The sequence below is a fragment of the Cydia amplana genome, chromosome 9, assembly GCF_948474715.1.
Source record: "Cydia amplana chromosome 9, ilCydAmpl1.1, whole genome shotgun sequence".
Taxonomy (NCBI): domain Eukaryota; kingdom Metazoa; phylum Arthropoda; class Insecta; order Lepidoptera; family Tortricidae; genus Cydia; species Cydia amplana.
Genome location: NC_086077.1, coordinates 11437647 through 11459375, shown reverse-complemented (window position 1 = coordinate 11459375; position 21729 = coordinate 11437647). Strand labels below are relative to the sequence as shown.

The 21729-nt window shown below is 37.8% G+C and overlaps 3 protein-coding genes across 3 annotated transcripts in view; 2 read left to right on the top strand and 1 right to left on the bottom strand.

The window, feature by feature from the left end:
• Positions 1-21729, top strand: part of LOC134651124 (nuclear pore complex protein Nup85) — a 329105-nt gene that overhangs the window by 219154 nt on the left and 88222 nt on the right. The gene's annotated exons all lie outside the window — the stretch shown is intronic.
• On the top strand, positions 8484-13490 carry LOC134650842 (uncharacterized). The gene is made up of 4 exons (XM_063505774.1): positions 8484-8813; positions 9463-9642; positions 12558-12693; positions 13462-13490. Exons 1-4 carry the CDS (start codon positions 8628-8630, stop codon positions 13488-13490), a joined length of 531 nt encoding a protein of 176 aa, XP_063361844.1. The 5' UTR covers positions 8484-8627.
• On the bottom strand, positions 14839-18927 carry LOC134650841 (C-type mannose receptor 2-like). The gene is made up of 7 exons (XM_063505773.1): positions 18879-18927; positions 17451-17567; positions 16940-17077; positions 16360-16554; positions 15886-16019; positions 15432-15552; positions 14839-15062 (listed from the first exon to the last, which is right to left on the bottom strand). Exons 1-7 carry the CDS (start codon positions 18925-18927, stop codon positions 14875-14877), a joined length of 942 nt encoding a protein of 313 aa, XP_063361843.1. The 3' UTR covers positions 14839-14874.

The window sequence follows — 21729 nt, the reverse complement described above, 5'->3', positions numbered from 1 at the left end:
GAATGCAGCAGCATTATTAACTCACATTTATAGACTGGTCTAGAGTAAAATCAAACCCTGGATTTAAAGCCCCATGGTCAGAGACACCATGTATATGTAGATATTTACTTACGAGTTTTAATGATAGGTAGAAAATTTTACTTATTTCAGGGATTCCTTGTGATACTCTCCTTTGACTATGGTGAAAGCATACCGCCTAGCCCGCCTAGGACTGAGAGTTATGAAGAGTGGTATAAACGTAAGTTTTCATATTATTTTTTTATCATACCTACATAGTTACATTAAGCTAATACATAGAAAACGCCTATGACTCAGGAACAAATATCTGTGTTCATCACATAAAAAATTGCCCTTACCGGGATTTGAACCCGGTATCATCGGCTTCATAGGCAGGGTCACTACCCACCCACAAGGCCAGACCGGTCATCAAATAACTTATCGTTGGGTCAAATTTCATCAAGGTTTTAGCGCGCCTGTACACGGTGCCACCGCCGCGCCGCCGCCGCACCTTCGGCGGCGCGGCGGCGGGCTTTACGCGTCTCGTGTACATAGCGCGAAGGTGCGGCGGCGCGGAGGCGGCAGCGTGTACATGAGCCCGTGCGGCGGCGGCGCGGAGGCGGCACCGTGTACACGCGCCCTTAGAAGGGTTTTTATTAATTTAAAGAACTAAATACTACGATACTTACTAATACTTTACGATTATTTCAGGTGACGTACTGAACTGCAAACCTGGAACATATATGAAGAGTTACAACCAAATGATGGATTGTATCTGCGATAGTCCAGGGGTCCTCGGCCACTGCCAATATCCACGAATAATAATGCCAGGAGTGCCACCGCCTAGAGTTTACTAATAGACAATGTGCACGGTGTTCATTAGCCTTAATGGTTATTAAAGGCGATTACGAACTTTGAATTTTTCATGATAATTTAGGCTATCTCAGTTTGTTTTCGCCTCATATCATTTAGCAGTACCTCCTCACATCCTACTTTAAAAAAAACAGGACTCTAGGACAAACAAGACCACGTGAATAGATAGGGCGATGTAATCGGTTTTGTAACGAATTATTCCAATTTATACTAAGTAAAAGTAATATAAATTGCTTGTTTAAATTTATTTTGGCGTTTAGAATATTTATAAGTGAGAGTCTGAGTCATTTTGGTAGTCACTTTATTTATACTATTGCCAAAATGTCAAATATATAATTTTACCACACCAGTTCCAAATTAAGGCTCTCTTTATTCTATTATGAAAGAATTCTATTAATAATGTGGGTATGAACTTTTGCAGCTCTTTAGTATAAAATTGAACAATATCATATACAATATAAACACAACAAAAATGAAACAGTCCTTAGCACAGGTCTGTGTGCATTATTAGTATCATGAACGCAAAATTACCTAATCATCTCTATCTAAATATTGCCTACATTGCGTGCGAGATACTATATTTCTGAGCTCTTGTTCTAGAAGCATCCATACCATAACGATACGAAAACCTTCGCCTAAGAATAACGCTGGATCATTTTAATACAGTCCCATCTAAAATTACCCCTTCCAATAAATGCAGGCATATCACCATGCAGCAGACTTCATTTTGCGTCGAATATTTTGAACGACTAACGCCCCTTTCGTCGACGTTAAATCAAATATGGCGCAGCATAAAACACGGTACATGAAATATTTTTATTAAATTTCCTGTTTCATTTTACCTGAGTACTGAAATGGCAGAACAGTTGCAGATAACTTGCACGCATACGGAATTATAAAAGGAAGTCTGTCTGTCTGTCTGCTGTTACTTCTTCACGCATAAACCGCTGAACCGATTTAGATGATATTTGGTATAGAGATTGTTTGAGTCCCGAGAAAGGACATAGGATAGTTTTTATCCCCGAAATCATCCCTTAAAGGGTTGGAATTTTATATGGGGATTTAACACCAACTCCATAACAAACTTTGTCGATAGGAACTGTCCCGGCCGTGCGGTGTAGCACCGGCGCTGGTGCACGATTTAGTTGAATTTGGTATAGAGATAGTTTGAGTCCCGGGGAAGGACAAAGGGTAGTTTTAATTTAAGAAATCAACCTTTAAGGGGGTGAAAATTGGGGTCGAAGTTTGTATGGGGAATCAACAAAACGCAGATTGGATAAAATAATAGCTAAGTACCTAAATTACTGATTCCACGCAGACGAAGTCGCGGGCAAAAGCTAGTAATTAATATGTTCAGCCATTTATTTGATAAGCCTATGATAAAATAGGTCGTAAAAATACTCTATTTTGGCAACCAGCACTTCCTTGTAATTGTATCTGAGACCCAAATTACATTAGTATAAGTACAGCGATTTAAGCTGAGATAGGGTTCCTAAAGCTCTCAGCTAAGCTCTTAGTAATAAAAAGGACTGTGTTCAGTTGCCTTAAGTTTACGAGATGGCACAGAGTACTGAACTAACCAGAGTATCACATTCGTACAACCGTTATATTAAATAAGAAAGTGCTTAGGCACAATCACGACAGATATATACAGCGAAATCACGTTGAATTTTATTGAGTACACGAATTGACGCGTTGAGTGCGGTTAGCTGTACTGGACGGCGCCTATCATCATCATTCACTAACGTAATCAAGTTGTCACTCTGGTTAGTTTAGTTCTCTGTGGTGACTAAGTAGGAAAACAATATTATGTAAATAGGAACATTAGCAACGTACAATGTTGGGCTTAAGAGCCAACAGGAGCTAAGATTTAAATATTTTAGGTAAATATACCCGTCTCGCTAACGGAAGCGGCTCCTAAAACTAGTGCGATAAGGACAAGGCGAAAAATCCTGCGTAAAAATCTCAAAAATCGAGGTTTCGTACTCGACTGTTTCCTCCTCCAAAACTTAACCAATCGTAACCAAATTTGGAAATCTAAATGATAATGACATTATCTGTGTCAGACCGTTTTGCTTTTTTGACTAATTGATATCAGTTTTGAATAGCACGCCTCTCATTGCGGCATAGTCAATTACGCCATTTTGACCATTTTTGAAGGGCTCTAGCGCCTTAAAAAACTAAAATATCAAAAAAAGCAAAACGGTCCGACACAGATATTGACAATATTAATCTGTGTTGAAAAAATCATTCCTCTAGCTTCAAAATCCACGGAGGAAACAGTCGAGTACGTTTGTATGGAGAAATGACCACTCCTGTTGGCTCTTAAGTGGATTGTAATTATCGTAAAGTAACTGTTTTTAAATGAACTGTTTTTCTTCTAGTGTTAATTAAAATTCTAATGAGGTTAAATCGTATGCACGGTTTCAGAAGCCTGCTTTTTATTATTGTAATTTGTATTATTTCTTAACATCAAGGAAAACCGTAAAGTGGTCACTGGAATGACTTAGTCAAAAATTACAATTATAGGTATAATATGTAATAGACATTCTTTAGTTTAATAATAAACGATGATTGTCGCTTTCTTCCAATAACCTAGTTCACTTTAGATTCCATCTAATGTAGTTTTGTTGTTATAAAGCTATCAAAGGAACATACGAGTAAAGCATGGCATGATTGGCATGTACAGTCAGCAGCGTAAGTTGCTAAACGGGCGAAATGTTCACAATTAACTTGACACGCTCTTATTCTCTTAACTATAAAGTTGCGTCAAGATCAATTTGGACACCTCGCCCACTTAGCAACTTCTGCGGCTGACTGTATGTTTGATGTTTGAGAGGTTCAGGATAAATAAGGTATTTTAGCGTATTTGACCTTTACATTACGAGTATGACTCACGATCAAGACGAATTTTTGCTTGAGGCACAGACATATCTAATTGTAGATACCTTATGTACCACGATTTAAAACAAACGTGCTAATGGTTCACTTAGATATTTTTGTTATAATCATAATTATTATACCTATCATTCTACATACAATGATAGATGTAATAATTATGATTATGACAAAAATATTTAAGTACCTACTAAAAGGAGTAGCTTTCATTAAATTGAATTTAAAGAAAAGTTATCTCGTACATCAACTTACAAATATTAACATACATAATTACATTCTTTATTCAGGTAAACACTAAGTATAAGTTTACAGCTATAGCCAAGACACTTATACTGTTAATACATATGTAGTCAGTATCATAAAATTAGTACACTTGTCTTACACACATTATCCACTTTTCGAACTATCTCTAGGATTAAACATACATATTATGCATTACTAAGTTACATAGAGATTAAAAAAAAAAAATTCTGATATTAAGTAACATTGGTAGAGTTTAAAAATATCCTGATACTACGTTGTAGGGACGGCCACTTGTCAGCGAATATGTCTGCGTTTTGGACTGTAGTTATGAAGTTGTTTAGTAATTCTATTGCTCGGTACGTGGGTGCGTTTGATTGAACCGTGATAGGTGCGAACATTTGGATATGCGAAAAGGTTTCTGGCTCTACGTGCGCTACGCCCTACTGCAGCTATGTAGTTGTCTGGGGTAAAAATACGCATACGCTCCAGAACAGATGGGTTGTCAATATGATTTCTTAGAAGTAGACAGTAGTATAAGGCAAGCGTTTGCTTACGCCTTAGCTCGAGAGATTCTAACCCTACCATTCCCAATACAAAGGATGACGGAAATAAGTACGGGTAGTATCCGTAATACCTTTTGTAAATATTTCTTGCAAATTTACGTTGGACGCGCTCGACCATAATGGTATATTTTGCTTCCCGAGGGTCCCATGCGATAGAACTGTACTCAAGCTTGCTGCGAACATAGGCATTATAAAGAATTATTGCGATTTTAGGGTCACGAAATTCAGAAGTCGTTCTAATAATGAACCCTAAAATTTTGTAGGCACTTTTGCAGATTTTTATAATGTGTGAGTGCATGTTTAGCTTAGTGTCGAGGGTTAACACTAGATCCTTTATTTCTGTTACTCGGCCAAGGGGAATGTTAGTAAGAGTATATGTCTGGAGGATAGGATCTACAGACCGGCTAAAACTTATTACTTTGCACTTAGATTCATTTAGGTACAAGCGGTTTGTTTTACTCCAGCTGTCAACCATGTTGATTGTTTGATGCAGTACCGTACAGTCGGATGCATTTACGACCGGTTGAATTATTTTAAGATCATCTGCATAGAATAGTGATTCCACGCCTGATATATTACTTGGCAGATCATTGACCATGATTAAGAAAAGAGTAGGCCCTAGAGTGCTACCTTGACTAACCCCGGAACGAGTGTAATACCTTTCAGACTGGTAAGAGTTTAATTGGACATATTGTGTGCGATTCCTGAGGTAGTCAGAGAAGAAAACAAGAAGTTGAGGGGTGAAACCTAAGGCTGACAGTTTGCACAGGAGAGTATCGTTGTCAACTAAGTCGAAAGCTTTCTTAAAGTCGAAATAAACAACATCAACTTGTCGTGCAGTATCCATTTGGCGTAAAACGCTATCAAAGAAGCAGATGTAGTTGGTAGTAGTGGATCGTGTCGACGATTTATCTGATTAAGTAAGCAGTGGTTTAGAATGGTCTCAAACACTTTTCCAAACACAGACAATACAGCAATAGGCCTGAAGTTTGTGATATCGGAGGACTTGCTTATCTTAGGAATTGGGGTCACTCTCGAGACCTTCCATTGGGATGGATATACGCCCAGCTTAAGTGATAGGTTGTATTTGTGAAGTAGCGAGTGTTCTAACACGCATACACAGTCCTTGACTAGAAACGGGGGTATACCATCAGGCCCAGCTGACGACTTAGGTTTGAGTTTCCGAATAGCGGCTCTAATTTCTGAAATACTGATCGTGGGGATAGCAATCATAGATTCATTGTACATACGTAACTAATACTAGTTAAACCCGTTCCTTATCGCTTCCGGTGCAAAAGTGCCCATAATACTCACGGCATTACCCCGCTGGATGGCTATGGACAGCCTCTGCACCAGAAACGATTCGGAGCGGGGATCCTCTCCCTTTTGCCTAAGTCGACGGCCTATGTCACGCACAAATTGTTTCGCGTCAGCACCCCAGCAGCCCGCCGTTTCTACCGCAATAGGGACGAAAATATACCCCGAGCCCAATGGTACATACTTAATTTTGGCGCTTCAGCGCCGCCTGAGCCTCGGCCGCCGCAACGGCCGCGCGTGCCGTGCGACTGATATGAGAGGCGGCGAAGGTGCTGACGCACGTAGCGCCTACTAAAATCAAAATCAGCAACGACAACTACATGGTTGATTGATATTATGCGGTAACTCTGGTTTTCAAAAGTTAAAGTTTGACAATCTAGGTACAACAAAACATAATAGCGCCGTACGTTATCTACCTACTCAAGCTATCAAAATTGGAGCATTATTTTTTATTACACTACACTACTTTTCAACAATAATAACTCAAAATAAATTGCCTTAATTAACCTTTTGTAGTGGTGATGATTATAGTTTTGCACCTTTCAACATCTAAGTATTTGACCAAAAATGGTCGTCAGTCTCTGCAAGGTGATAAATAATAATATTGGTCAGTACTGTGTGGTCTATGTAGGTGTATATGTCCGCCTGCGGGCTCGGGTTATGAAACGAGAATAACAGATGCCTGCCGTCGTGTCGCCAAACTTTCTCCCATCTGTAACTTTTGAAAAAGTACATGTCCTAACAAGGGAACATTTGTAGGTACATATTACTCTACCTTTACAAATTTCTCATTCGTAAGGTTGTCAACTTTTCTTTGACTTGGAGATATATTTACAAATTATTCAATAATAACGAAGATAAGCCGCGGAGGCTCCGTCTTTAGCGGTCACGCACACTACAGCAAATATTATGCCTACACATACGTACACACAAATTGTTTAAATTGTAACAAAATCTTGCATGTGTAAGTGTATACCAGTGCTGCCATCTGTTAGTGGCTAAGCAACAACTTGTATCTCGGTTAACGGTATACCTATTTAAAACGAAATAAAATTAGTCTGTTTGCAACTGTCAACGCGAGTGTTATTACAAATATTATCGGTCAGACAACTGATGACGGGACGGGAGGCTCCGATATGGCTGCGATTATCGGAAGCTTCTTTCCGATATCGGATATCGGTAAACTAAAACCTAATTAAAGTGGAGAATGAGTAAAAGGACGGAGAAAGTCCTTTTTTGCGCGCCTATCATCCAAATCTCCGAATAAAAGGTAACTAACCTAAGATAATGTGCCAAATTTGTGTTGAGCACCGCGATCACTGCGGGATGGGCACAGAATATAAAATAGATATTACATTACGCCACCTATACGCACAGAATACTAATATTATTGAAGTATGTACTCAAATAACAGGGTTTAGATGATTATTTTCAGTCTCTGGAACTGAAAACTCAAATTCACCTTTCGCCTATCGATAGTAAAGTTTGGAAGTGTAGTTCCCCACTGAAGTAATGGAACTTTGGCTAGTAATAGTCAATATTTTTAAATACTAAATGTGCCTAAAGTAGGGACGGTAAGCACAAAGAATTTCGTACATTGGCTCACCCTTTCCTATCATTATTGCTTTCCCGACCATGACGCCAGCGGTTAATGCCACTGTGCGAGCGGGACAGTAGTATAGTCATGCGTGTGCGATAGAGATAGGAAATGGCCGGCCAATGTAGGAAATGCTTCTTACTTTAGTATAAGCGCGCATGCTGGATGAATTATTTTTTTGTTTAATTTTTTGGTGTTAAGTAAAATCTCCCCGGGAAAAAAAAGGGCGGTGTTTATACCCAGATAAACCCGACTTCATAAATATTTAAATGCCTAAACAAATATTTGTGGGCTGTTTTCACGTTACAGATTTAAGGAGATCGCCCCAAGGTTTTTGAAGTTAAAATATTCAAAGAAAAGGTTTGTAGGAAAGCAAGATATAGGTAGGCACAATGATGTGTTTCGGGACTCTAATGGAGGCCTTTTGTAATCTTGTGAAAATTAAATACATTCATAATTTTGCTCTTATGTGATGTATGTGTATGTATAGGTATTTCTATTGTCTACGTGTAGGCACGTGTAGGTATTGTGTCCCAAGTTTTCATTTTGAACAATTTTAAATTTTGATGTCATGTCCCGTATTTTTGCATTAAAATTGGGTAGTTGATAACTGAGAGTTGAGACCTAAATCAAAGTTTGAAAAATAAACCGAAAAAATAGACTATTCTGAATGGGTGATTTGAATATTTGAATACAGAACTTCACGCATCTCTGTGCGTTTCTATGTTGTGGTGTTGCCATAGCTAGTTAGTACAGACAACTAGAGTCTGTGCGGAAAAAGAAGAGTCGTGGAATGTATTGGGCAAGTATTGGGCCCCATACATTCCACGACTCTTCTCTTTCTGCACAGACTCTACCGTCTTTAAATAAGTCGCCGAAGCCGAAGAATGTTACATAAAGGATGCATAAAGCATGGTTTTGACCTTGGAGGTTTTGACCATGTTTTGACAAATAAATACCATAGACTATGAAAGAGTAACTTATTGACAAATACTGACATTTATCACACCAGTTTCTCATACCATTTTTCCTGATTTTTCCCTTCCAGGCTCCCACAGTAAATAGATCTTACTATTTACACAAATAATAATAACTTAAGAAATAAAAAGTTCAAAAAATCATCAAAACCCCAAAAAAGTATGGAGATAAGTGTTTACGATATCCACCATGTCGTCGCGAAGTTTTTGAACCTTCGGGAGCATGTATATATCGTCTCTGATTGGCTAGTGTTCTTTTGTAGCTTCTTGTGTTGCCAATGTGGTAATTATATGGGTGAAGGTATGCCCACTGATAGGCTAAGCGAGGCGTCGAGCTTCGCGTACAAGGTTAGTTTTGTACCTATTTTGCCATCTCTATTTTATCCCTTAAACATTAACTTATATGTATTATTTTGCAATGTGGCCTTACGGGCACCACGAAGTGCCAGTTCGTTGGTACACAAATCGCGTTTGCACATGTTCGTTGGTGCACGCATGTTCGCTCGGAATTATAGTAACGGGCCTATCTTTACTTTTGAAATGTTTCCCGTAAAACGTATGCTTGACTTAATGCTTAACTTGGCGCGAGCGGATTCTAGGTCTGTGGTCACTGCCGTACCCCGAGATGACATTTTATAATCACGTCTCTAGTGCACCTTTCGCAAATCGTTCGCGCTCTGCACGTGCGCTCATACTCTGCACGCGTAAAAGGGCTCATTTAGACGATGCGACCAGCAGTCCGCAACTAAAATCGCTAGCGAGTTCGCGCGCCGTCTAATTCAGCCCTAATGCTCGCGAGCAGTTAGCGAGCTTTTCGCAAAAAGCATACCTACTTAATCGCGGCGCGTTAGCCAGATATGGACTTTCCTAATGAATAGTTTACTCATCTTGGCAAAGGCACTTGCAATTTTCGTCTTGTTGATGCGTAGCTAGTCCTATTTTCTTGTATATACGTGTTTGTGTATTAGGTAGGTACTTACTTACTTTTTCTGCTTAGAAAACTCTACGAAAATTGGAAATAGATACTGCAAGGTCGTGTGAGGAACTGTTCCAGACTACATCCTTGAAGATAAACTTTGACCAGCCTGTAGAACCATGCAACACGAGTGATGACATACCGTGCTCTAAACTATGTACTGTCGAAGAACGAAGGGAACTGGATGGGAAGATTTCTCCGGTAATAGATTTTTTTTTTTTTCATTTTTGAATCAATAGACAAATACGCCAAAGGACCAAAACGCAGTAAACGAGAGTGAAGGATAGGTAAAAGAAGTAGTATCGCACTTTGTTATGAGTTCTACTTACTCACATCAATATAAGGTTGGTATTCCATCTGTCCAATATCTTGGTCCAATGTGTATTTGCGTCTCACATTTTGCTTAATGAGAGAGTGAGACGCAATGCACATTGGACAAATAAATTGGATAGGTAAATGGATAATACCGTCGTAACAGAACTGACACTTCGATGCAATTTAGTCGTCTATATTTTTACATTTTTTTGGTTATTTTAGCCCTCTAAGCCAAAGGAGAATTTTACTACCTAACCTTTGACCTGAATCACCAAAATCAACCTAATTATATTCTATTACCTAAATCAACCTAATTATATTATATTACCTAAATCGTGCATATGCATAAAGTTCAATTTCAGTTTGGACACTTCGGTGACGTTGCGTCAGCGTGACAGCTTTTGTGTTTGACACGGCGTCACAGAATAATTAGTAATAGTATTACGGCGTCGAAAAGGTTAAGCAGTATTGGGTCTTATGGAAGTAACCCAAGTAGCATGTAAGTGTCGGCAAAGTCAATATATCAGCCAATTTAGAACTTAGAGTAATTTAAGGGACGTATAAGGGTGTCAGAAAAGATTTAAGCTGTATAAAAGGTATTTTACAGTTATTGTACAGCTCAAGTTGTATAAAAGCATTATAAAGGATACTGCGTAAGCATGAGGTGCTTTATCAGAATATAAAAAATCTACTATAAAACTTTAGGTGTTGTGTGACACTACAAGCTAATTCTATCCTTAAAGGCTACACACATACAGGCTGTATTGTAGTATCACTTGGGACTTGTAGCTGTACAAAAGTATCTGTAAACTCCGTTTTAAAACTTTAAGAGTTGTGAGACACTACAAGCTAATTTTAGCGTAAAAGCTGTATATTGGCTGTATTGTAGTATCACTTGGCACTTGTAGCTGTACAAAAGTATCCGTCAACTCCGTTTTAAAACTATTTCTTATGGTGTAATTTTACTCTCCTATAAGTATAATAGTTGTATAACTTCTGCCTAAAACTAAAACTAAAAGAATAAATGATAGCTATAGTACAGCTTTTTTCTGTATTACTGACAGAGCCGATTAAAGCAATTTTGTGGCGTAATTTGACACTCGTATAAGTATAGTATAGTTTTACGAGTTCTCACCGAGTGTATTATAAAACTGAAGGATTATACCTTATGTAAGGAGAACCAAAATACAGCCAAACGATTAAAAATATTCTATTTTAAAGCTGATTTGAATCCAAAAGCTATAAAAGTTATTCCACTAATTACATAGTAAAGCTACTAAGATTATAATGCTCTCCAACTATCTTGTAGGCTGTTCAAAAATTGTCGCCATTTTACAATGAATAAAAACGTATTTAAAAATGTAATTAAAGAAATACTTGCAAATTTTTAGCAAAAACTAAAGCCGTTTTAAGATTACCAGCTTAAAATAAATTGACTATAATGGCTATAGCAAAAGAAATTATATTTAATAAAAAAAAATACATTCTAACCTTAAAAACAAACACTAACTTAGCAATTATTTTATTTTACTTGTGTTTCTCGTGATTATTTTGCAAGCGCGTGAATATTTTGCCGGTAAATATACACAGGTTCACAATAAATATTAATCGGCACTTAGGTACCCATATAATATCCGCTCCCAAGGTCCTTTATTAATATTTAAAGTCCCTTACTTATCATCCACTTATGACATTTGTCGCCATTACAAATATATATTACGAATGAACAAGAAGACATTTTAGTTTCTTAAATTATTTTTATTCTCTTGTATTTCTTTTTAAAAACTTATTTACAACTTATATTCTTAAATCATACTTATAAGATATTATCTGTAGTGTTAAGGTTTCCTTTACACCAAATTACACCTATAATACAGCTATTATACAATTTATACAGCTTATATACAGCTACTCTACAGCTCCAATAACGCGAAAAGCTGTATAATTTGGGCCCTTTTTTAACTTATAAGGGCTGTATAAGCGCTTATACAGACTTTGTACAGCCTAAGTGTACAGCTTATAGTATACAAATAAACTTATATACAGCTTTTATACAGCTTGAAATGCTACTTGGGAAAACTTTCCTGTTCCAACTTCACATATGATGAGTTTGCTCTTACTTGATGTCTGTTGAATGGCGACGTGTAAGCCTTGGGGCTTTTGGGAGGGCTTTGTCAACGTTTTATTTTGTGTAGCTTGAAAGGTTCCCTCTTTTATGTGGATTACAATGACGTATAATGAATGAGCCCACTGTCTATTGCGGCACACGCCACTCAGACATGAATCCCAGGTGATTTCATTATGTTTTTCTATAAAATGTTAGATGGAATTATAACTCAGGCCATAGTGGGATATCTGCTTCACTACACCTTGTAAAATAAAGTCCCCCGCCACGTCTGTATGTATGTATGTATGTTCACGGTAAACTCAAAAACTATTGAACGGATTTTAATTTTTAACAAGCAGAAACGTCTGCGAACGATGCTATTAAGCTTAGAATAAATTTAAAAGTGGAAAAATTACTGTCTTGGGTGAGACTTGAACTCCAGAGGCCGTGAGTTCAAGTCTCACCCAAGACAGTAATTTTTCCACTTTTAAATTTATTCTAAGTTTATTGAACGGATTTTGATGCGGTTTTCACCGATCAATAGAGTGATTCTTGAGGAAGGTTTAAGTGTGTAATTTGTTAAGGTTTTGTGTAACCCGTGCTAAGCCGGGGCGGGTCGCTGGTCGCTAGTTATATGTATAACCACGGGGTATGAGAATTATTGATAAATATTTTTATAAATTTTATGTCACAGGACAACAGTGGCGAACCAATAGTTACAAAGTTAACCGACAGTCCCAACACGGATAAATACATTACTCCGGTAGCCAGCAGCAGTAGAACAGACGATTATCCAATAGTACACAGCCATAGAAGATTATCAGACCAACGTAAGTACCTATCAAGCCACATTACTACATTATTTTGGTTAACGGTGTACCTCCTACGGAAGGTGAATTAATGGGTCAGTCTGTCTGTAACATCGTTCTAACAGTCAAATAACTGGATTATATCAGTGTTAGGAAATGCAATCACGATCTCGCGAGATCACGATCGGATTTAATCTCGACGGCAGTAAATCTCGATTTTTGCAATCTTGGTCGAGATCTCGATTATTATTTTCGAGGTCTCGAACGAGATTAAAAGATTGACGCTTGTAAATTACTTCGTTTTGAGTAACATTTTTGAGCCTAGATTTATATTGCTACTGTGTGTGCGACCGGCTTTAGCTGACGATAAGAGCGTGTGGTGCACTCTATGCGGAAAAATTTAGTGGACATATATTTTGTGGTTTTATTTTGCAAATATCGCAGAATACCCTAAATAGGTAGTATATACTGGGTTCTTATGGAATGTTATTCATTTTTGTCTTATTTTGATAGGTATTTTAAATTTTTAGTTTTAGTTATTTTAATTGCAGTTAGTTTTAGTTTTATATTCTATGTCTTTTAGTAATTTATATTAATAAAGTTTTGTCTTATCTCGATTTCTAAGTCTGGCCGTCGAGATCACGAATCGCCAATTTTGATTCGAGATTGCATTTCTTAGTCACTGTAATACTTACGTAAAAATAGATCATTATGGATGGAATTAGTTATATCCATCCATAATGTTCCATTCACTGAGTACACAACAAATATAATCCGATTTGTTTTCAGATAAAGAGGTCGCAGAAGTTACCAATTAAATACAAAATATATGTTTTAAGGTATCCTTTATTGTTAGAAAAAAAAGACTAAGTTTAATCTGCCTAACTTGGGCTCGATAAATAAAAAGACTTACCTGAAGCTGGTTTATTTACTTACCTATTTTTAGTTGGATTTTAAGAATTAATCAGTACACCAACGCAGTAGACTAATAACTTGCCTAAATATCTGACCCACACAAAAAGGTCCTAGTAAATTCTATCCACGCCAATTCTCACAGCGTCCGGAGCAATGCTGCAAAGTCGAATTTGTCGACCATAATTAAATAGACCGGACCGATTAGTTAAAAGGACCAGATGTTTGCACCATACCGCAGTGTTTATTTTATTTTATTTTATTTTATTTTATTTTATCCATTTTAGGGATAACAAACAACTATACAATATAATGTTACATTTTAGTGTTACAAATCAAGATTAACTTAATGCATAGCCAACGACATTATCCACGAATTACTACAAATTATGCAATGGTTGGCACAAAAAAGAACGGTTAATTATTTGATGTGGATTGGAGGTACTTATATAAACCGGGACTAATTGTTGTCATAATTATAGAGCCTTACGTCGAATCGCATGACTGTAGATATGTTAACCCCTCGAATCCCACCTTTCGACATCGAAACCTGACCTTTTCGGGTCAGCAGACTCTCAAAAGTAAATTCTTAATCGGGACACATCTCTATTTCTATAGTAAAAAGCGGCCAAGTGCGAGTCGGACTCGCCCATGAAGGGTTCCGTATTTAGGCGATTTATGACGTATAAAAAAAACTACTTACTAGATCTCGTTCAAACCAATTTTCGGTGGAAGTTTACATGGTAATGTACATCATATATTTTTTTTAGTTTTATCATTCTCTTATTTTAGAAGTTACACATTTTACCACTTTGGAAGTGTCTCTCGCGCAAACTATTCAGTTTAGAAACCTCAATATCATTTTTGAAGACCTATCCATAGATACCCCACACGTATGGGTTTGATGAAAAAAAAATTTTGAGTTTCAGTTCGAAGTATGGGGAACCCCAAAAATTTATTGTTTTTTTTCTATTTTTGTGTGAAAATCTTAATGCGGTTCACAGAATACATCTACTTACCAAGTTTCAACAGTATAGTTCTTATAGTTTCGGAGAAAAGTGGCTGTGACATACGGACGGACAGACAGACGGACAGACAGAGAGACAGACAGACAGACAGACAGGCAGACATGACGAATCTATAAGGGTTCCGTTTTTTGCCATTTGGCTACGGAACCCTAAAAAGCGTTTCGATATAGATGACAACTAATAACTAATTCTTAATTGAAAATTCCTAGTTGTTAATATTGTTATTTGGCTGGTTGATACCGAGCTCCTGGACCTCCGCAACCTATTCGTCATCAACCAAGCTGTCTGGCGCTTTCTCACAGATGAAGGGAGTGGGCATGTTGCACCACACGTCGTTGAGAGTGCCGGGTCGGTGCACGGCGCCGCAGTATTGTCCTGTAGAGGCTTGCGTAGAATTTGCCGGCTCCCCGTTGGACCACTTGTCGTAGCCTGCCTCTTTTAGCGTTTGTCCTGTGAAAAACGATTTTTGTCACTTTAGTAAACTTCATAGTATTTATGTGCCAAGCGTTGTAGTTTAAGTAGGAAAGTAGGTACATACATTTATTTATATAGGGCGTTTCTGACAGTATTTTAGAGACTTTAGTCGTCTATCATGGGCTTATTACGTCAGAGGGCCTACCGCGAACCACGTTCGACGTGTTACCTCCCTGTCACACTTACGTACGAATTTACAACACGTCGAACGTGCTGGTTCGCGGTAGGCCCTCTGATCCGTACATAACGTACATTTCTTTGTATATTGGGTTTTCATTAAAAACACGTATTATGTAGGGTTCGGAAAGCACTAGGTGCTCACACATTGAAATACCGTTAGCATACCATGAATAGTAAGCCATAGTCCTCGCTCGCCCCAGTCGCAGTGGCCAATATGAGAAGAATGCTTCACAAAGTTTCCCGGCATAGTGGAGTCAGGGTTCTTTCCGTACAGCTCCTTGATGACCTGGCAGAATCACACGACGCTATATACAATAGATATTACACTCATAAAGGTAAATATTAAAAAAATAATCGTTTGCAAAATGAGACATAATGGCGCCATCGCTCGATAAGATTGCACCATAATGGTGTTTTAAAAGTTTTAATCTTCTGTCGAAAGATGGCAATAAATCGACTGTGGCTACATAATTTACTTTGACAATCCGCCTATATTTTAAATTCTCTTTTCTATAGGGATGTACGATGCACGATACGGTAACGTTCCATTTAGGGCTATCGACTGCATGCCAAACTTGCGACTACAAACGCAAAAGATAACATGAGACGAACGCATTACCTGGGCTTCCAGGTCACTGTTGATGATAGCCAAGTGACCACCCTCGCCTGAACATGCGGCGAAGGCACGGTGCCAAGTCTGCGGCAGCCGGTGGAACTTGTAACAACTACCGGTCCGTGGGTCAAAGGTGTACCCTAGGTACATAAGTCACTTTTAGATACCTCAAAACATCTCTAAGGTGCGTCAAGAACGACGAATCATTGGCAAAATAGTTGTTTATGGCTTGGGTGATTTTCGTAGTGCATTTTAATATTTTTAATGCGCTTGCAGTGAGCTGGCGATTTGCAAAAGGCGCGCACAATTTATTAGACATTGTAAAAGAGTTTTGATGGTGTCGATAAAATGTAGGTTTGTAGTAAGCATAACTGGGTAAAATATTTAATGTGACATTTCGTAAAAACATAATTTGCAAAATTGATAATAGTGTAAATATCACAAAAATGAAAAACATCCACCAGATGTACGAGTACACACCTGTATCAACCGTGCCGCATCCGCTCGTAAACATGTTTTTAGTCTTCTTTTTAAAGCAGAGGAAAGGGTACACGTCTGTACACTGTACGTCCGCTACTGTTCCATTCAGCAACATGACGATGCAGTCTTCGCCATTTTGAAAATTGTCCGGTTCATCCGGGGCCCAGAATACGGGGATCTTCGAGAGCGGGGTACCTACATTTCCATTCAAAGAGGGCAATAGATACCATAAATTAAATAAATCTTAGTAGTTCATACAGTCACCAGCAATCATATGTTACGCAACAAGGGCCGAAAATACTTATCTAACACATTTTTATATATTTGCGCAATAAGAGAGCGTCACAGATTTTAGCGGCCTTTATTGTGTAACATTATTATTGCAGGTAACTCGATCGAATTCAATAAGTTTCTGGAAATGATATTTGACATCTCTCAGGGCATCTCGCTGGCGAGCGAGAGCGTCACTCGTTCAATTGTTTACCGTATTTCTGCGCAATAAAGCCCAAAATCAAAGTTTTTTGATGTCACTTAGTTCAGTTGTTTGTGTGGTTGGGCAAGAAAAGCCTACTGTACCTACCTTCGATAGAGTAATAGTCCCCCTTAGAAAATGTGGCGTGGATCCCCGTATATACGCCGCACGATTTGGTGTGCTCAGCCACTAGAGTCTTCATAGTGGAAAATAGATTTTCATTTTCTGGGGACGCAAGGACAGCACCTGCAATGGAGATTAATTAAAATTGCGCAGTCCCAAACGTTTCAACTACACATTATCAAATAACTATCATGGACACATTTTTCTTCAGGATGTAAGCTGCCGTCCATAGACAGCAGACAATAATGGGATTTAAGAAGACACTCACACGCCAACTTCATTGGCACAAATAACTATAAACTAACCTGGAAGTAATAAAAGATATTTTGACAGCATATGCCAGGATAAAACTAATAAATAAAATATGTTCTTGCGCTACCAGGGGCCCGTTTATAATCCTCGATATTTTTAAGTGTTATTGGTGTACAAAGGATTCATTACTTATATGAAGGTTTCAACTCAAATAGATAAGGTTTGATTAATACTAGAAACTCACCTTCTCTAAAACATTTATACCACGCATTGTTCCATGAAGCCGGCACCTCATGTAGCTTGAACCAACCTCCTGCCGCCTCGTAAAACTTGTAGTCATTACGAAATTTTCCATCTACAACTTGCAGCAATTTGAATTAATCAATGTAGGTATAGGTATATTCTTCGATCAACACGGAAGGGATGCGGCATTCACACTATTTCCCCTCTGCCTAGGTACAAGATCAACTGATCTAGCGCGGGTAATAAAACTAGTTGCGCTCGGATTTTAAACTAAACCGAGTCCAGACGCGCGAGTGAATACAGCAGCAGAAAAAATGCCTAATTGCTCGGTTTTTTGTTGTAAAAAGAGGTCGGGGACATCAAATTTACAAAAAGAAGGTGTTACATTTCACATGTAATATTTTTTTGTCATACGTTTAATTACATTTAAACACAATTATTATTTTTTAGTCTCATGTAATTGCTGGATTTATCGATTTTCCTCGCCCAGTACAAATTGCGGATCGGTCGAGCGACAAATCCGATTTCTCATCTCTCAGAAAACGATAAAATTCTTTGACGAAAATGTGTTAGTGTGCGTGTTGTGACACTTGTGACTCGTCCGTACACAAAAACAGATCGAGGTGTGCAAGATTTGTCTGTGTAGGGTGTCATTTTCTATGTATTTGTGTCGTCATTACAGATTAGATTTTGTATGTAAGTGTGTGAGAAGTGCGACTGTGTGCACGTTCCCCCCCGCGAAAAATGGCAGAATGATTTGAATGTCAAGATATCGCTTGGGCCTATCCCTTCCGTGCCGGAAGCCCGTGTTGATCGAAGGGTATATTAAAAGACAAGTATTAAATATTCAATGAGGATAAGCACGCAAAGCTCCAAAAGTGCATGGGTCCTGCAAAAGTCCAAAACAAAAGACTTGGAACCTACACAATCAGTGGATTATTGACCCCATTACGTTTTTAGTGTTCCGTACAAGGGCGTTTTTTTTTGTTGTCCCAAACACTTTTTTTTCGTATTTGGGATTTTTTATGTTATTTCTACTCAGAATCACGAACTCTTTCTATCCTAATAGGAGAAAAAAAGTGTCCCAAAATTTCCACCATACAAAGTCTATGAAAAATGGTGACGGAATGGAAATAAAAACCTTGGGACACTTTTTTTTTCCTATTAGGATTTTAGGATAGAAAGAGCTCGTGATTCTGAGTAGAAATAACATAAAAAAACTCAAATTAGAAAAAAAAAGTGTTTGGGACAACAAAAAAAAAACGCCCACAAAACGTTGTTCACGTAACACTTATTTTTAACAAGAAGTCCGGGTGGACAGATAGCTCCGACTAGATCTGGCGATATAAAGTTTCTTCTTCTCTTTGCTTAACCATAACTCCTACAACTTCATTAAATGAAGTTATAAAAATAATTTTAGCATACTCACCGACTCCATAGAACAACAGAAAGACACATAAACTATTAAAAACGTTCATTACGATTTTGTGCTGTTAACATGAACATACATTTATCGCAACTCCGACCGATGAATGTTATAATATTGAACAGAGCCAATATTTCAAAGTTGAGCTTATCAGAGGTTTCCGGGTGATGTGGTCTAATAGTTATCTACCACACGAATGATTATAAATGCCGTGGGAAAATAGTTATTTTCGATACAAGTGCGAAAAAGAGGAAATTTGAAACGAGTGGCGATAAATTAAAACACGACCGAAGGGAGTATTTTAAATCGACACGAGTTGCGAATTACCTATTCGCACGTGTATCGAACAACGTTTTACAGTACATATGGCACTTCGACATACGCACGAAAAGTTATATTTTACGCACTAGTGCGGAAAAGTAGCCCCATATGTACTGTAATAATTATTTTGCACGCCGACGATGCTCACTCTGTATGGACCCGGCTAATAAATACAAACCCACCAACTCTTGAGTTAAGAGTGTTAAGACCTGGGGTATAAGCATTGATATAGTATAAAGAACTGGATACCCAATCAGCCGCCAAAAATGGCCCCACAAAAGTGATGTCAAAACAGATCATGCATTACTTTTTCGTTTAGTCTTGTTTGAAACGCTCAAATGTGAAGTTGTCAACAATTACGAAATGTGCCGTTAAAATATGTAAAAATAACAATGATAAAACAAGGAAAAAGGATGGAATGTATTTCTTTCGGTTAGTTCTTTGGATAGCATTACATAATTTATGTAATCTGGTGGTAATTTTATGGTTTTGAATAAATTAATTTGTTAGTACCAAAGAAGGGATGTTAAGGAACAAAAATCTAATGAGTCGATGTGAGGTCAATATTTTTTTATATTTTTATATGGAATTCATAAGAAATAATATTATGTTTAAATTCAAGATTTCCAAGAAAACCTATGCGACGTGCAAAGTGGACTGCTATTTAATTATAGCAAGAGATAGGGGTGATGCAGTTTTAAACAAGGCATAACGGCACTTGTGTGTTCGGCCCATTTCCCTGTTTCCGACATATACACCACCAATAAGGGCTTATATCGACTAACTGTAAATGCTAAACCTGTCGGAACACAGTGACAACCACAGGATTTTTTTTATAAAGTATAGGTAAACTTTATAAAAAAAATCCAATCAGTATCTAAATGTCCCCGTGCACCCGCGCTATACTCATAGCGCGGGTGCACGGGGACATTTAGATACTGATTGGATTTTTTTCTACTCTACTTATTAAATAACTGTGTATTTTTTTTTTTTTTTTTAATCTTTATTAAAGAAAAAAGGGTTTTTTCACAATTGAAAATGTCACCCTTATTGTGACATAGCAAAACAAATCAACTCTTATTATCTACGCTTAATGCCTAGGTTAACAATTTCATATATTTTCATATCCTTTTTTGATTGTGGGAAGGCTAAAATTATGTTAGCTTCACCTATGTCATATAAATTACAATTGTATTTTTGCATGAAATTTACCCTCTCAGCCTCGTTTCGGACACACTCAACCAAGATATGGAACACATCTTCCTTTACCCCACATTCGGTACAGTTTGGAGACTGGTTCTTACCCATGATGAATCCGAAACTATTTAATGGTATGTGTCCGGAACGCAGTCTGAGAGCAGTAACAATATCCGATCTGGCCATATTTAACCCTACAAACCAAGGGGTCCGTAGCAGATTGGGTTGTATAGTCCGATACCAGATACCTTTGCTTAGCGATCTTTCATTAAAATATTCTTTCCACATATCAAAGCACTTCTGTTTCACTCCATACAAAAGATCATTATGGCATGGCAACCACCTAGTACCCGGTCCGTCCGTTGCCGCCTCTTTAGCGAGTCGGTCTGCCTCCTCGTTGCCCGGTATCCCAATATGTGATGGTACCCATTGTAAAACTATGACTGTTTTATTTGCTTGCAAGTTACGAATTGACCTTAATATACTATAGGCTATCGGTGCGGGTATAGGGTATTTAATTTGTTTGAATTTGAACCACGAATTAATTTTATTTGAGCTCCCGATTAAATTAAATTTGTTTTATTTATTACTTCAATTGGTTTTCCTGTACAGTAATACATATTAAAGTGTACCAAAGTGACTCCATTCGTTCATTATTCTCCTTTGACGTTGTTTGACGTAAATACGTTACGTTTAGTGCCATCGGACTAAATTTTTTAACAGTGTTGGTACTTATGTTTGCAAATTTGACACTTAATGCTTACGACATTAAGCTCTTTTCTGTACGAAACATTTATCTTGACTCAAAATTTACGTAAGCGTTTTTATCATCAATGCAAATGGTGCCAAACGTCATTGGGATCCACATTTCTTGACGTTTTTGTTCTGCTTTGTGTGTCTATTTCTTTTATATTAAGTCAGTGGGTATAAGTATAACGTTGTATTTGGCAGAAGTCAAATAAATAAAACTTAAAAAAGAAACATAAGTTTATTTTTTAGTCTTGCGGGGTACAACATTCACCGGGCACGCACTTTCCTCTGTTTTTATCATAGAAGGTGCCATCTATGCAGCCACACTTGTTTGGGTCGCAGGCAAGGCGTGGGCAAGGGTTCGTCCGGTTGTTTATGTAGTTTGTGCAAAATCGGTTGCAGTTGATGGCGCAGCCCTCGGGAGGCGTTGCTGCGTTTGGGTCATTGCAAGAGATGTCTGGAAGCAAAAATAACCATGGACATGAGAAAATACTTCGTATTTTGTTGCATATTACAATGGCAAAATAAAAATTTATTTGTACAAGTATATTCTTTACAGTCAAGTGTAAAAATATGGGTGCACACA

Bases quoted from the DNA above. Each gene is read 5' to 3' on its own strand.
- LOC134650842 (XM_063505774.1), top strand. From the start codon at position 8,628: ATGGAGATAAGTGTTTACGATATCCACCATGTCGTCGCGAAGTTTTTG. The intron at 8,814-9,462 runs GTTAGTTTTGTA...TTTTCTGCTTAG, and splicing joins CGTCGAGCTTCGCGTACAAG to AAAACTCTACGAAAATTGGA. The intron at 9,643-12,557 runs GTAATAGATTTT...TTTATGTCACAG, and splicing joins TGGATGGGAAGATTTCTCCG to GACAACAGTGGCGAACCAAT.
- LOC134650841 (XM_063505773.1), bottom strand. From the start codon at position 18,927: ATGAACGTTTTTAATAGTTTATGTGTCTTTCTGTTGTTCTATGGAGTC. The intron at 17,568-18,878 runs GTGAGTATGCTA...AATTGCTGCAAG, and splicing joins TCTGTTGTTCTATGGAGTCG to TTGTAGATGGAAAATTTCGT. The intron at 17,078-17,450 runs GTGAGTTTCTAG...TCTCCATTGCAG, and splicing joins GTATAAATGTTTTAGAGAAG to GTGCTGTCCTTGCGTCCCCA.